Genomic DNA, 17,076 nt, shown 5'->3' on the forward strand with positions numbered 1-17,076 from the left:
CTTCCCCCACTGTGTCTCTTTCCCCCACTGTGTCTCCTTCCCCCACTGTGTCTCCTTCCCCCACTGTGTATCTTTCCCCCACTGTGTCTCCTTCCCCCACTGTGTCTCCTTCCCCCACTGTGTCTCTTTCCCCACTGTGTCTCCTTTCCCCACTGTGTCTCTTTCCCCCACTGTGTCTCCTTCCCCCACTGTGTCTCTTTCCCCCACTGTGTCTCCTTCCCCCACTGTGTCTCCTTCCCCCACTGTGTATCCTTCCCCCACTGTGTATCTTTCCCCCACTGTGTCTCCTTCCCCCACTGTGTCTCTTTCCCCCACTGTGTCCCTTCCCCCCACTGTGCCTCCTTTCCCCACTGTGTCTCCTTTCCCCACTGTGTCCCTTCCCCCCACTGTGTCCCTTTCCCCCCACTGTGTCTCCTTTCCCCACTGTGTCTCTTTACCCCACTGTGTCTCCTTCCCCCACTGTGTCTCTTTCCCCCACTGTGTCCCTTTCCCCCACTGTGTCCCTTTCCCCCACTGTGTCCCTTTCCCCCACTGTGTCCCTTTCCCCCCACTGTGTCCCTTTCCCCCCACTGTGTCTCCTTCCCCCACTGTGTCCCCTTCCCCCACTGTGTCTCCTTCCCCCACTGTGTCTCCTTCGTCCCACTGTGTCTCTTTCCCCCACTGTGTCTCCTTCCCCCACTGTGTCCCCTTCCCCCACTGTGTCTCCTTCCCCCACTGTGTCTCCTTCCCCCACTGTGTCTCCTTCCCCCACTGTGTCTCCTTCCCCCACTGTGTCTCTTTCCCCCACTGTGTCTCTTTCCCCCACTGTGTCTCTTTCCCCCACTGTGTCTCTTTCCCCCACTGTGTCCCTTTCCCCCCACTGTGTCCCTTTCCCCCCACTGTGTCTCCTTCCCCCACTGTGTCTCTTTCCCCCACTGTGTCTCTTTCCCCCACTGTGTCTCTTTCCCCCACTGTGTCTCCTTCCCCCACTGTGTATCCTTCCCCCACTGTGTCTCTTTCCCCCACTGTGTCCCCTTCCCCCACTGTGTCTCCTTTCCCCACTGTGTCTCTTTCCCCCACTGTGTCTCCTTCCCCCACTGTGTCTCTTTCCCCCACTGTGTCCCCTTCCCCCACTGTGTCTCCTTCCCCCACTGTGTCTCCTTCCCCCACTGTGTCTCCTTTCCCCACTGTGTCTCTTTTCCCCACTGTGTCTCTTTCCCCCACTGTGTCTCTTTCCCCCACTGTGTCTCTTTCCCCCACTGTGTCTCCTTTCCCCACTGTGTCTCTTTCCCCCACTGTGTCTCTTTCCCCCACTGTGTCTCCTTTCCCCACTGTGTCTCTTTCCCCCACTGTGTCCCTTCCCCCCACTGTGTCCCTTCCCCCCACTGTGTCTCCTTTCCCCACTGTGTCTCTTTCCCCCACTGTGTCTCCTTTCCCCACTGTGTCTCTTTCCCCCACTGTGTCTCCTTTCCCCACTGTGTCTCCTTTCCCCACTGTGTCTCCTTTCCCCACTGTATCTCTTTTCCCCACTGTGTCTCTTTCCCCCACTGTGTCTCTTTCCCCCACTGTGTCTCTTTCCCCCACTGTGTCTCCTTCCCCCACTGTGTCCCTTCCCCCCACTGTGTCCCTTCCCCCCACTGTGTCTCCTTTCCCCACTGTGTCTCCTTTCCCCACTGTGTCTCTTTCCCCCACTGTGTCTCCTTTCCCCACTGTGTCTCCTTTCCCCACTGTGTCTCTTTCCCCCACTGTGTCTCTTTCCCCCACTGTGTCCCTTCCCCCCACTGTGCCTCCTTTCCCCACTGTGTCTCCTTTCCCCACTGTGTCCCTTCCCCCCACTGTGCCTCCTTTCCCCACTGTGTCTCCTTTCCCCACTGTGTCTCTTTCCCCCACTGTGTCTCCTTCCCCCACTGTGTCTCTTTCCCCCACTGTGTCCCTTTCCCCCACTGTGTCCCTTTCCCCCACTGTGTCCCTTTCCCCCCACTGTGTCCCTTTCCCCCCACTGTGTCTCCTTCCCCCACTGTGTCCCCTTCCCCCACTGTGTCTCCTTCCCCCACTGTGTCTCCTTCCTCCCACTGTGTCTCTTTCCCCCACTGTGTCTCCTTCCCCCACTGTGTCCCCTTCCCCCACTGTGTCTCCTTCCCCCACTGTGTCTCCTTCCCCCACTGTGTCTCTTTCACCCACTGTGTCTCTTTCCCCCACTGTGTCTTTTTCCCCCACTGTGTCTCTTTCCCCCACTGTGTCTCTTTCCCCCACTGTGTCCCTTTCCCCCCACTGTGTCCCTTTCCCCCCACTGTGTCTCCTTCCCCCACTGTGTCTCTTTCCCCCACTGTGTCTCTTTCCCCCACTGTGTCTCCTTCCCCCACTGTGTATCCTTCCCCCACTGTGTCTCTTTCCCCCACTGTGTCCCCTTCCCCCACTGTGTCTCCTTTCCCCACTGTGTCTCTTTCCCCCACTGTGTCTCCTTCCCCCACTGTGTCTCCTTCCCCCACTGTGTCTCCTTCCCCCACTGTGTCTCCTTCCCCCACTGTGTCTCCTTCCCCCACTGTGTCCCCTTCCCCCACTGTGTCCCCTTCCCCCACTGTGTCTCCTTCCCCCACTGTGTCTCCTTCCCCCACTGTGTCTCTTTCCCCCACTGTGTCTCTTTCCCCCACTGTGTCCCCTTCCCCCACTGTGTCTCCTTCCCCCACTGTGTCTCCTTCCCCCACTGTGTCTCCTTCCCCCACTGTGTCTCCTTCCCCCACTGTGTCTCCTTCCCCCACTGTGTCTCCTTTCCCCACTGTGTCTCATTTCCCCACTGTGTCTCCTTTCCCCACTGTGTCTCCTTTCCCCACTGTGTCTCCTTTCCCCACTGTGTCTCTTTCCCCCACTGTGTCTCTTTCCCCCACTGTGTCTCCTTTCCCCACTGTGTCTCTTTCCCCCACTGTGTCTCTTTCCCCCACTGTGTCTCCTTTCCCCACTGTGTCTCTTTCCCCCACTGTGTCTCCTTTCCCCACTGTGTCTCCTTTCCCCACTGTGTCTCCTTTCCCCACTGTGTCTCTTTTCCCCACTGTGTCTCTTTCCCCCACTGTGTCTCTTTCCCCCACTGTGTCTCCTTTCCCCACTGTGTCTCTTTCCCCCACTGTGTCTCCTTTCCCCACTGTGTCTCTTTCCCCCACTGTGTCTCTTTCCCCCACTGTGTCTCCTTTCCCCCACTGTGTCTCCTTTCCCCCACTGTGTCCCTTCCCCCCACTGTGTCCCTTCCCCCCCACTGTGTCTCCTTTCCCCACTGTGTCTCCTTTCCCCACTGTGTCTCTTTCCCCCACTGTGTCTCCTTTCCCCACTGTGTCTCCTTTCCCCACTGTGTCTCTTTCCCCCACTGTGTCTCCTTTCCCCACTGTGTCTCCTTTCCCCACTGTGTCTCCTTTCCCCACTGTGTCTCTTTTCCCCACTGTGTCTCTTTCCCCCACTGTGTCTCTTTCCCCCACTGTGTCTCTTTCCCCCACTGTGTCTCCTTTCCCCACTGTGTCTCTTTCCCCCACTGTGTCCCTTCCTCCCACTGTGTCCCTTCCCCCCACTGTGTCTCCTTTCCCCACTGTGTCTCCTTTCCCCACTGTGTCTCTTTCCCCCACTGTGTCTCCTTTCCCCACTGTGTCTCCTTTCCCCACTGTGTCTCTTTCCCCCACTGTGTCTCTTTCCCCCACTGTGTCCCTTCCCCCCACTGTGCCTCCTTTCCCCACTGTGTCTCCTTTCCCCACTGTGTCTCTTTCCCCCACTGTGTCTCTTTCCCCCACTGTGTCTCCTTTCCCCACTGTGTCTCCTTTCCCCACTGTGTCTCTTTCCCCCACTGTGTCTCTTTCCCCCACTGTGTCTCTTTCCCCCACTGTGTCTCCTTTCCCCACTGTGTCTCTTTCCCCCACTGTGTCTCTTTCCCCCACTGTGTCTCTTTCCCCCACTGTGCCTCCTTTCCCCACTGTGTCTCCTTTCCCCACTGTGTCTCTTTCCCCCACTGTGTCTCTTTCCCCACTGTGTCTCCTTCCCCCACTGTGTCTCTTTCCCCCACTGTGTCTCTTTCCCCCACTGTGTCTCTTTCCCCCACTGTGTCTCCTTTCCCCACTGTGTCTCTTTCCCCCACTGTGTCTCCTTTCCCCACTGTGTCTCTTTCCCCCACTGTGTCTCTTTCCCCCACTGTGTCTCCTTCCCCCACTGTGTCTCTTTCCCCCACTGTGTCCCTTTCCCCCACTGTGTCCCTTTCCCCCACTGTGTCTCCTTTCCCCACTGTGTCTCCTTTCCCCACTGTGTCTCTTTCCCCAACTGTGTCCCTTTCCCCACTGTGTCTCTTTCCCCCACTGTGTCCCTTTCCCCCACTGTGTCCCTTTCCCCCACTGTGTCCCTTTCCCCCACTGTGTCCCTTTCCCCCACTGTGTCCCTTTCCCCCACTGTGTCCCTTTCCCCACTGTGTCCCTTTCCCCCACTGTGTCCCTTTCCCCCACTGTGTCCCTTTCCCCCACTGTGTCTCCTTCCCCCACTGTGTCCCTTTCCCCCACTGTGTCTCTTTCCTCCACTGTGCCCCTTTCCCCTACCGTGTCTCTTTCCCCCACTGTGTCTCCTTCCCCTACTCCATCCAGCGAACAACTAGTGAGAGTGAATGCAACTGTGTACCAGCACTGTAGCATTAAAGGCCCAGTGCAGTCAAACACGTGATTTCCTGTGTTTTCTATACATTTCCAACCTATGAGGTTGGAATAATACTGTGAAAAAAATAAAATAATGATGTCCTTTTAGTGTAAGAGTTGTTTGAAAAGGCCACCTGAAATTTCAGCTTGTTTTGGTTGGATGAGTTTTGGCCTGCCTGGTGACAACACCAAACGGTAAATGAGTTAATAAACCAATAAGAAACAGTTCCAAGCATCTCTGCCAACAACAGCTAGTTTTCAGTTTTCCCCTCCCCACTCACACCACTCCCAGACAGTCCTAGCTAAATTCTAGCTTGAGAAATTGTACTTTGCTAAGAAACAAATTGTGTTTATTTTTCCCCATTTTAAATCAAAAACAGTAACATTAAGGTACTTAATTGTTACCCTGTAAATGATTTGGACCATTAATCAAGGCTCACCAACTTTAAACATCAGCTATCTGAGCTGCTAACCGATCGCTGCAGCTGTACATAGTCCATCTGTAAATAGCCCACCCAATCTACCTACCTCATCCCCATATTGTTTTTATTCACTTTTCTGCTCTTTTGCACACCAGTATCTCTACTTGCACATCATCATCTGCTCATTTATCACTCCAGTGTTAATCTGCTAAATTGTAATTCTTCGCTACTATGGCCTATTTATTGCCTACCTCCTCATGCCTTTTGCACACATTGTATATAGACTTTCTTTTTTTCTACTGTGTCATTGACTTGTTTATTGTGTTATTGGCATGTTTATTGTTTACTCCACGTTATTCCCTGTGTAACGCTCTGTTGTTGTCTGTGTCACACTACTTTGCTTTATCTTGGCCAGGTCGCAGTTGTAAAGGAGAACTTGTTCTCAACTAGCCTAACTGGTACATAAAGGTGAAATAAATAAACAATTTAAAAGGAGGAAGTAAGCGCTAACCACAGAGGTGCTAACACTTGTTGAGAGACATAACAACACAGTCATTACGAGACATTGCAGGGATGTTGTGGTGCGGTTGTAGCAATGTTGTCCTACTCACTCCATCTCCATGCTCAGCAGCTCCAGGAGAGCGGTGAAGACGCCCATGTCATACAGCAGGAACACGTTGTGGCGAGACCAGTGGAGCACGTCTGTGTCCGTGTCACACTCATCAAACACCCCTGGGGAACGCCACACAACAGACACACATAGGGTTCAACAGATGCTCCCTCACCACACAACACTCCCCCCCCCCCCCCCCCCCCCCGCTTCATCCAAATCCAGACAGATGATGTCCTGAAAGAGCTGCAGAATCTGGACCCCTACAAATCATCTGGGCTAGACAATCTGGACCCTCTCTTTCTAAAATTATAAGGCCGCCATTGTTGCAACCCCTATTACTAGTCTGTTCAACCTCTCGTTCGTATCGTCTGAGATTTCTAAAGATTGGAAAGTGGCCGCGGTCATCCCCCTCTTCAAGGGGGAGACACTCTAGACCCAAACTGCTACAGACCTATATATATCCTACCCTGTCTTTCTAAGGTCTTCGAAAGCCAAGTTAACAAACAGATCACCGACCATCTCGAATCCCACCGTACCTTCTCCGCTATGCAATCCGGTTTCCGAGCTGGTCACGGGTGCACCTCAGCCACGCTCAAGGTCCTAAACGACATCATAACCACAATCGATAACAAAGACAGTACTGTGCAGCCGTATTCATTGACCTGGCCAAAGCTTTCGACTCTGTCAATCACTGTATTCTTATTGGCAGACTCAACAGCCTTGTTTTCTCTAATGACTGTCTCGCCTGGTTCACTAACTACTTCTCAGACAGAGTTCAGTGTGTCAAATAGGAGGGACTGTTGTCCGGACCTCTGGCAGTCTCTGGGGGTGCCACAGGGTTCAATTCTCTGGCTGACTTTTCTCTGTATACATCAATCTCTTGCTGCGGGTGATTCTTTGATCCACCTCTATGCAGACGACACCATTCTGTATACATCTGGCCCTTCTTTTGGCACTGTTAACAAACCTCCAAACGAGCTTTAATGCCACACAACAATCCTTCCGTGGCCTCCAACTGCTCTTAAACGCTAGTAAAACTAAATGCATACTCTTCAACCGATCGCTGCCCGCACCCGCCCGCTGCTCGCACCCACCCGCCCAACTATCATCACTACTCTGGATGGTTCTGACTTAGAATATGTGGACAACTATAAATACCTAGATGTCTGGCTAGCTAGACTGTAAAATCTCCTTCCAGACTCACATTAAGCATCTCCAATCCAAAATGAAATCTAGAATCGACTTCCAATTTTGCAACAAAGCCTCCTTCACTCATGCTGCCAAACATACCCTGATAAAACTATCCTGCCGATCCTTAACTTCAGCGATGTCATTTACAAAATAGCCTCCAACACTCTACTCAGCATGCAGTCTATCACAGTGCCATCCGTTTTGTCACCAAAGCCCCATATACTACCCACCACTGCGACCTGTATGCTCTCGTTGGCTGGTCCTCGCTACATATTCATCGCCAAACCCACTGGCTCCAGGTCATATATAAGTCTTTGCCAGGTAAAGCTCCGCCTTATCTCAGCTCACTGGTCACCATAGCAACACCCACCCGTAGCACACACTCCAGCATGGATATTTCACATCCCCAAAGCCAACACCCACTTTGGCCGCCTTTCCTTCCAGTTCTCTGCTGCCAATGACTGTAACGAATGGAAAAAAAATCACTAAAGTTGGAGACTTCTATCTCCCTCACTAACTTCAAGCGTCGGCTGTCAGAGCAGCTTACCGATCGCTGCAGCTGTACACAGCCCATCTGTAAATAGCCCATCCAACCAACTACCTACCTACCTCATCCCCATATTAGTTTTTAGTTTTCTTCTGCTCTTTTGCACACCATTGTTTCTAATTTCACATCTATCACTCCCGTGTTAATTGCTAAATTGTAATTACTTCTCCATTATGGCATATTTATTGCCTTACCTCCTTATATGAGATGCACACACTGTATACAGATTTTCTACTGTATTATTGACTGTACATTTGTTTGTGTAACTCTGTGTTGTTTGTGTCGCACTGCTATGCTTTATCTTGGCCAGGTCGCAGTTGTAAATGAGAACTTGTTCTCAACTGGCCTACCTGGTTAAATAACGGTGGAATATATCTATTTTAAAGGACTCAGGCATAAATACGGTACATGTCCTCTGTTTTGTAAGAAAATGTTAGTCAGAGAAATCAGAAGGGAAATATTTAAATATTCACTTTATCTCCTGGATGCATGTAACAATATGCTACAACCAAAGCAAATGATCTTGTAGTGTGCAGTAACGGGGATGATGATTTATTTATTTATTTTATTTCACCTTTATTTAACCAGGTAGGCCACTTGAGAACAAGTTCTCATTTACGACTGTGACCTGGCCAAGATAAAGCAAAGCAGTGCGACACAAACAAAACAGAATTCATAATACACTAGAAAAAAAGAAAACAAAAAAGTCTATATACAGTGAGTACAAATGAGGTAAGATAAGGGAGTTAAGGCAATAAATAGGCCATAGTGGCGAAGTAATTACAATATAGCAAATAAACACTGGAATGGTAGATGTGCAGAAGATGAATGTGCAAGTAGAGATACTGGGGTGCAAAGGAGCAAGATAAATAAATAAATACAGTCTGCGGATGAGGTAGATAGATGGGCTGTTTACAGATGGGCTATGTGCAGTGATCTGTGAGCTGCTCTGACAGCTGGTGCTTAAAGCTAGTGAGGGAGATATGGGTCTCCAGCTTCGGTGATTATTGCAGTTCGTTCCAGTCATTGGCAGCAGAGAACTGGAAGGAAAGGCGACCAAAAGAGAATTGGCTTTGGGGGTGACCAGTGAGATATACCTGCTGGAGTGCGTGCTACGAGTGGGTGCTGCTATGGTGACCAGTGAGCTGAGATAAGGTGGGGCTTTACCTAGCAGAGACTTGTAGATAACCTGTAGCCAGTGGGTTTGGCGACGAGTATGAAGCGAGGGCCAACCAACGAGAATCGGTCGCAGTGGTGGGTAGTGTATGGGGCTTTCTTGACAAAACGGATGGCACTGTGATAGACTGCATCCAATTTGTTGAGTAGAGTGTTGGAGGCTATTTTATAGATGACATCCCCGAAGTCAAGGATCGGTATGATGGTCAGTTTTACGAGGGTATGTTTGGCAGCATGAGTGAAGGATGCTTTGTTGCGATATAGGAAGCCGATTCTAGATTTCATTTTGGATTGGAGATGCTTAATGTGAGTCTGGAAGGGGAGTTTACAGTCTAACCAGACACCTAGAGTTCAGTGTGTCAAATCAGAGGGCCTGTTGTCCGGACCTCTGGCAGTCTCTATGGGGGTGCCACAGGGTTCAATTCTCGGGCCCACTCTTCTCTGTATACATCAATGATGTCGCTCTTGCTGCTGGTGATTCTCTGATCCTCCTCTACGCAGACGACACCATTCTGTATACTTCTGGCCCCTCTTTGGACACTGTGTTAACTGACCTCCAGACGAGCTTCAATGCCATACAACTCTCCTTCCGTGGCCTCCAACTGCTCTTAAATGCAAGTAAAACTAAATGCATGCTATTCAATCGATCACTGCCCGACGGTCCAGCATCACTACCCTGGACGGCCCTGACTTAGAATACATGGACAACTGCAAATACCTATCAGAGAAGTAGTTGGTAAACCAGGCGAGGCAATCATTTGAGAAACCAAGGCTGTCAAGTCTGCCAATAAGAATGTGGTGATTGACAGAGTCAAAAGCCTTGGCCAGGTCGATGAATACGGCTGCACAGTAATGTCTCTTATTGATGGCGGTTCAGATTTCGTTTAGGAACTTGAGCGTGGCTGAAGTGCACCCATGACCAGCTCTGAAACCCGATTGCATAGCGGAGAAGGTACGGTGGGATTCAAAACGGTCGGTAATCTGTTTTTTAACTTGGCAATCGAAGACCTTAGAAAGACAGGGTAGGATAGATATAGGTCTGCAGCAGTTTGGGTCTAGAGTGTCACCCCTTTGAAGAGGGGGAAGACTGCGGCATATTTACAATCTTTGGGAATCTCAGACGATACAAAAGAGAGGTTGAACAGGCTAGTAATAGGGGTTGCAACAATTTCGGCAGATCATTTTAGACAGAGAGGGTCCAGATTGTCTAGCCCGGCTGATTTGTAGGGGTCCAGATTTTGCAGCTCTTTCAGAACATCAGCTATCTGGATTTGGGTGAAGGAGAAATGGTGGGGGCTTTGGCGGGTTGCTGTGGAGGGTACCGGGCAGTTGACCGGGGTTGGGGTAGCCAGGAGGAAAGCATGGCCAGCCGTAGAGAAAAGCTTATTGAAATTCTCAATTATAGAGGTTTTATCGGTGGTAACAGTGTTTCCTTGCCTCAGAGCAGTGGGTAGCTGGGAGAAGGTGCTCTTATTCTCCACGGACTTTACAGTGTCCCAAAACTTTCCTCTACTGACGGGATGAGGCCAATGTCATTCCAGGATACCCCGGCCAGTTTGATTAGAAAAGCCTGCTCGCAGAAGTGTTTTAGGGAGCGTTTGACAGTGATGAGTGGTGGTCGTTTGGTCGCAGACCCATTACGCATGCAGGCAATGAGGCAGTGATCGCTGAGATCTTGATTTGAAACAGCAGAGGTGTATTTGGAGGGCGAGTTAGTTAGGATGATATCTATGAGGGTGCCCGTGTTTACGGATTTGGGGTTGTACCTGAAAGGTTCATTGATCATTTGTGTGAGATTGAGGGCATCAAGTTTAGATTGTAGGATTGGCGGGTGGGTTAAGCATGTCCCAGTTTAGGTCACCTAGTAGCACGAGCTCAGAAGATAGATGGGGGGCAATCAATTCACATACAGTGCCTTGCGAAAGTATTCGGCCCCCTTGAACTTTGCGACCTTTTGCCACATTTCAGGCTTCAAACATAAAGATATAAAACTGTATTTTTTTGTGAAGAATCAACAACAAGTGGGACACAATCATGAAGTGGAACGACATTTATTGGATATTTCAAACTTTTTTAACAAATCAAAAACTGAAAAATTGGGCGTGCAAAATTATTCAGCCCCTTTACTTTCAGTGCAGCAAACTCTCTCCAGAAGTTCAGTGAGGATCTCTGAATGATCCAATGTTGACCTAAATGACTAATGATGATAAATACAATCCACCTGTGTGTAATCAAGTCTCCGTATAAATGCACCTGCACTGTGATAGTCTCAGAGGTCAGTTAAAAGCGCAGAGAGCATCATGAAGAACAAGGAACACACCAGGCAGGTCCGAGATACTGTTGTGAAGAAGTTTAAAGCCGGATTTGGATACAAAAAGATTTCCCAAGCTTTAAACATCCCAAGGAGCACTGTGCAAGCGATAATATTGAAATGGAAGGAGTATCAGAACACTGCAAATCTACCAAGACCTGGCCGTCCCTCTAAACTTTCAGCTCATACAAGGAGAAGACTGATCAGAGATGCAGCCAAGAGGCCCATGATCACTCTGGATGAACTGCAGAGATCTACAGCTGAGGTGGGAGACTTTGTCCATAGGACAACAATCAGTCGTATATTGCACAAATCTGGCCTTTATGGAAGAGTGGCAAGAAGAAAGCCATTTCTTAAAGATATCCATAAAAAGTGTTGTTTAAAGTTTGCCACAAGCCACCTGGGAGACACACCAAACATGTGGAAGAAGGTGCTCTGGTCAGATGAAACCAAAATTGAACTTCTTGGCAACAATGCAAAACGTTATGTTTGGCGTAAAAGCAACACACCATCCCCACTGTCAAACATGGTGGTGGCAGCATCATGGTTTGGGCCTGCTTTTCTTCAGCAGGGACAGGGAAGATGGTTAAAATTGATGGGAAGATGGATGGAGCCAAATACAGGACCATTCTGGAAGAAAACCTGATGGAATCTGCAAAAGACCTGAGACTGGGACGGAGATTTGTCTTCCAACAAGACAATGATCCAAAACATAAAGCAAAATCTACAATGGAATGGTTCAAAAATAAACATATCCAGGTGTTAGAATGGCCAAGTCAAAGTCCAGACCTGAATCCAATCGAGAATCTGTGGAAAGAACTGAAAACTGCTGTTCACAAATGCTCTCCATCCAACCTCACTGAGCTCGAGCTGTTTTGCAAGGAGGAATGGGAAAAAATTTCAGTCTCTCGATGTGCAAAACTGATAGACATACCCCAAGCGACTTACAGCTGTAATCGCAGCAAAAGGTGGTGCTACAAAGTATTAACTTAAGGGGGCTGAATAATTTTGCACGGCCAATTTTTCTGTTTTTGATTTGTTAAAAAAGTTTGAAATATCCAATAAATGTCGTTCCACATCATGATTGTGTCCCACTTGTTGTTGATTCTTCACAAAAAAATACAGTTTTATATCTTTATGTTTGAAGCCTGAAATGTGGCAAAAGGTCGCAAAGTTCAAGGGGGCCGAATACTTTCGCAAGGCACTGTATGGTGTCGAGGGCACAGCTGGGGGCAGAGGGTGGTCTATAGCAAGCGGCAACAGTATGATGATGATGATGATGATTACCCTGTGCCAGGTAGAGGATGGCCCGGGCCACCTTCAGCCTTTTGTCCCGGTCAGTGACCTCCAGAGCATCTAGTAGTCTCATCACATAGGCCCTCTGCTGCTCCTGACCCAGCTCAATCCACCTCCTCCCCCGCACTGCAGAGAGACAGGGACAGGGTGAAAGAGACCAGGTGAGTCATGTCACTTTGTAAGACTGTGCGACCTTGTGACTGAGTTTGAACGTCTGTCGCTCTCTTACTCTCGCTGACTCTATTCACTTATTTCTCCCATGCCCTCACTTTTTATTTTCTTCGTCCATTCCCCCCCCCCCCCCGCTCTCTTTCTCCCCCCCCCCCCCCACTCTCTCCCTGCCCTTTTCACACGTGAAAAAGATTAGCAGGGATCAGGTCTGGTCATTAAACTCACACTGACCCAGGAGCAGCTAGCAGAGTCTCAGAGTCAAAGTGTCCTGGCACCCAACTCACATGCATGGTCACAACAGGCTATTTCAGCCCTGGCCAGTTATAGCAGTACACCCACTGATCACTGATCACCCACTGTGATGCCAGGATCCAACATCAAGGCAGCAACGCCTTTTACTTCTAGGCTATGAGCGATTGATTCCTAAAAGTGAAGTATATTGTACAATTAGGATCGTTTCTGTCCTTTATTTTTTTTTACCTTAACTCTTGGGATTCTTGTAGGACATCATGATCAATGGAATTCAAATACCTAGTCAGTTCCCCTCTTTCAGTAGACATTTTCTGACACAGTACCTTCAAAAAGTATTCATACTTATTCCACATGTTGTTGTGTTACAGCCTGAATCCAAAATGTAGTACATTTGTTTTTCTTCTCACCCATCTACACACAATACGCCATAATGCAAATGCATCGAAAATGAAATACAGAAATATCTCATTTACGTAAGTATTCACACCCCTGCGTCAATACATGTTAGAATCACCTTTGGCAGTGATTACAGCTGTGAGTCTTTCTGGGTAAGTCTCCACGAGCTTTGCATACCTAGATTGTACTATATTTGCACATTATTCTTTTTTTAAATTCATCAAGCTCTGTCAAGTTGTTTGTTGATCATTGCTAGACAGCCATTTTCAAGACTTGCCATAGATTTTCAAGTTGATTTAAGTCAAAACTGTAACAAGGCCACTCAGGGACATTCAATGATGTCTTGATGAGTAACTCCAGTGTATATTTGGCCTTGTGTTTTAGGTTATTGTCCTGCTGAAAGGTGAATTTGTCTCCCAGTGTCTGGTGGAAAGCAGACTGAACCAGGTTTTCCTCTAGGATGTTGCCTGTACTTAGCTCAATTCCATTTCTTTATATCCCCCCCTCAAATAAAACTCCCTAGTCCTCGGCGACAAGCATACCCGTAACATGATGCAGCCACAACCATGCTTGAAAATATGAAGAGTGGTACTCAGTGACGAGTACATCCATCCTCAGTTTTCACCTTTCACACAGCCTTTAATCTCTGAGACTGTTTTAAAGTAACCATTGGCCTCGAGGTGAAATCCTTGAGCAGTTTCCTTCCTCTCTAGCAACTGAGTTATCTTTGTAGTGACTGGGTGTATTGATACACCATCCAAAGTGTAATTAATAACGTCACCATGCTCAAAGAGATAATCAATGTCAGCCTTTATTTTTTTTACTCCTCTGCCAATTGGTGTCCTTCTTTGCGAGGCATTGGAAAACCTCCCTAGTCTTTGTGCTTGAATCTGTGTTTGAAATTCACTGTTGGACTGAGGAACCTTAAAGATAATTGAATGTCTGGCACAGGGATGAGGTAGTCATTCGAAAATCATGTTAAACTCTATTATTACTAACACTATTATACATACAACCGGTGACTTGTTAAGCACATTTTTACCCCTGAACGTATTTAGGCTTGCCATAATAAAGAGGTTGAATACTTATTGACTCAAGACATTTCAGCTTTTCATTTTTAATTAAAAATGTCTAAAAACATAACTCCACTTTGAAAATAGGGAGCATTGTGTGTAGGCCCGTGACACAAAATCTTAATTTAGGCTGTAACACAACAAAATGTGTTAAAAGTCAATGGGTGTGAATACTTGCTGAAAGCACCAACTCTCTGACAAAACTTCCCCTGTTTAAAGTTCATCCCATGTAACTTTTAATGCGCGGCTCTGAGAAGTGCTCTGATAATGGTATGATAATTATTATGATTATGATAAAAGTGCGTGGAGAGTAGCGACGCAGAGGACATGGGTGCATAACAGATTCTGCAGTGATGGAGAGTGGCAGTCTGGCAGATGTGTTAAAACATTGATGAGGGGCCCCGTCACCGGTTGACATATTTAAAACCCAGATACAGAGAGACAGCACATCTCCTATCTCTCTCTGCAGCACAGCCAGCCAGCCAAGCTTTCCACGGATCCAGCTTATTCATTCCCATTGGCTTTATGGAAACAGAGTGGGAAGAACAAGACGTAGCCTAGCTCTCTTAATTTACGTAATATGCTGCAGCTGCAACAAAATTGCCCTTTGGGGACAATAAAGCTCTGTGGAATTGAATGCCTGGCGCTACACATGTATTGTTCCTCATTGTGAACCTTCCTTTAACTCGGTAAGCGGAGTAAGAATACAACCGCATTTACAGCACAGCAACGAACTGGGCAGAGTTTGAAAGAATGTGAGAGGGGTCGAATGAATGTGGAGATTAGACCAGCAAAATGGACACAGTACAATTCATCCGGCCAAAAGGATTCACATTAGGAGATAAAACGTAATCGACCAGCTGTTTAATAACAGTGCTCATGATATGGAACAGTTGGTCACGGTAGGTATGGCTGTTATCTATTCGCGGCATAACCACAGCTAAGGCAGCTCTGTTTGTCCTGGCGCTAAGAGAGGCAACGGCTGCAGAGCAGAGTTTGGCAAGATGTGCGTGTTCCTGTATGTATGGATGTACAGTTGAAGTCGGAGGTTTACATACACCTTAGCCAATTACATTTAAGCTCAGTTTTCAAAATTCCTGACATTTAAAAATTCCCTGTCATCAGTCAGTTAGGATCACCACTTTATTTTAAGAATGTGAAATGTCAGAATAATAGTAGGGAGAATGATTTATTTCATCTTTTATTTCTTTCATCACATTCCCAGTGGGTCAGAAGTTTACATACACTCAATTAGTATTTGGTAGCATTGCCTTTATATTGTTTAACTTGGTTCAAAAGTTTCAGGTGGCCTTCCACAAGCTTCCCACAATAAGTTGGGTGAATTTTGGCCCATTCCTCCTGACAGAGCTGGTGTAACTGAGTCAGGTTTGTAGGCCTTCTTGCTCGCACACGCTTTTCAGTTCTGCCAACAAATTGTCTATAGGATTGAGGTCAGGGCTTTGTGATGGCCACTCCAATACCTTGACTTTGTTGTCCTTAAGCCATTTTGACACAACTTTGGAAGTATACTTGGGGTCATTGTCTATTTGGAAGACCCATTTGCGACCAAGCTTTAACTTCCTGACTGATGTCTTGAGATGTTGCTTTAATATATCCACATAGTTTCCCCCCCTCATGATGCCATCTATTTTGTGAAGTGCACCAGTCCCTCCTGCAGCAAAGCACCCCCACAATATGAAGCTGCCACCCCCGTGCTTCACGGTTGGGAAGGTATTCTACGGCTTGCAAGCCTCCCCCTTTTTCCTCCAAACATATCGATGATCATTATGGCCAAACAGTTCTATTTTTGTTTCATCAGACCAAAGTATGATATTTGTCCCCATGTGCAGTTGCACACCGTAGTCTGTCTTTTTTTATGGCGGTTTTGGAGCAGTGGCTTCTTCCTTGCTGGGCGGCCTTTCAGGTTATGTCGATATGGGACTTGTTTTACTGTGGATATAGATACTTTTGTACTTGTTTCCCCCAGAATCTTCACAAGGTCCTTTGCTGTTGTTCGGGGATTGATTTGCACTTTTTGCACCAAAGTCTGTTCATCTATAGGAGACAGAACACATCTTCTTCCTGAGCGGTATGATGGCTGCGTGGTCCCATGGTGTTTATACTTGCGTACTATTGTTTGTACCGATGAACGTGGTACCTTCAGGTGTTTGGAAATTGCTTCCAAGGATGAACCAGACTTGTGGAGATCTACAATTTAGGTCTTGGCTGATTTCTTTTGATTTTCCCATGATGTCAAGCAAGGAGGCAGTGAGTTTGAGGGTAGGCCTTGAAATACATCCACAGGTACACCTCCAATTGACTCAAATTATGTCAATTAGCCTATCAGAAGCTTCTAAAGCTTTTTCTGGAATTTTCCAAGCTGTTTAAAGGCACAGTCATCTTAGTGTATGTAAACTTCTGACCCACTGGAATTGTGATACAGTGAATTATAAGTGAAACAAATATTTCTGTAAACAATTGTGTGAAAAATGACTTGTGTCATGCACACAGTAGGTATCCTGTCCTAACTGACTTGCCAAAACTATAGTTTGTTAACTAGAAATTTGTGGAGTGGTTGAAAAATGATTTTAATGACTCCAACCTAAGTGTATGTAAACTTCTGACTTCAACTGTATGTGTGACCTTCTCCCAACACCTCCTGCGGAAAGTGTCAGGTTAGAGCAAGCAATCAGACACACACACACACACCACTGGGCAGAACACTGCTGACAGTTCACTTGTATACTCTCCTTCCTTCTCTCCATCTGAACCACTTACAGAAAAAGGGAAATGTTACACCTGGGAGCTGTCAATTAATCAGCTCCCTCGACCCTCTCTCCCTTTCCCTCCGTCCTTCTCTCTCTTTCACCCCCTCACTCTATCAGACTCTCTCTCTCCAGATGATTACCAGGGCGAGAATCCATTCCATTGCACTTCTACATACTCTCTCTCTCCGTAAACGCTAGATTAACAGGCAAACACATTAGAGGGTATGCA

At 47.6% G+C, this 17,076-nt stretch overlaps 1 protein-coding gene across 4 annotated transcripts in view; it reads right to left on the reverse strand.

Annotated features, from left to right (window-relative positions):
* Positions 1-17,076, reverse strand: part of LOC110490240 (striatin-interacting protein 1 homolog) — a 44,924-nt gene that overhangs the window by 21,793 nt on the left and 6,055 nt on the right. For 3 of the 4 annotated variants that reach the window (XM_036944538.1, XM_036944540.1, XM_036944539.1), the window contains exons 4-5: positions 12,179-12,313; positions 5,665-5,785 (exon numbers count right to left, since the gene is read on the reverse strand). In XM_036944538.1, the coding sequence (XP_036800433.1) occupies positions 5,665-5,785; positions 12,179-12,313 (256 nt within the window). The remainder of the gene's footprint in view (positions 1-5,664; positions 5,786-12,178; positions 12,314-17,076) is intronic. The other variant, XM_036944541.1, reaches the window with a different exon arrangement.

Source organism: Oncorhynchus mykiss, chromosome 15 (genome assembly GCF_013265735.2).
Source record: "Oncorhynchus mykiss isolate Arlee chromosome 15, USDA_OmykA_1.1, whole genome shotgun sequence".
Classification (NCBI taxonomy): Eukaryota; Metazoa; Chordata; class Actinopteri; order Salmoniformes; family Salmonidae; genus Oncorhynchus; species Oncorhynchus mykiss.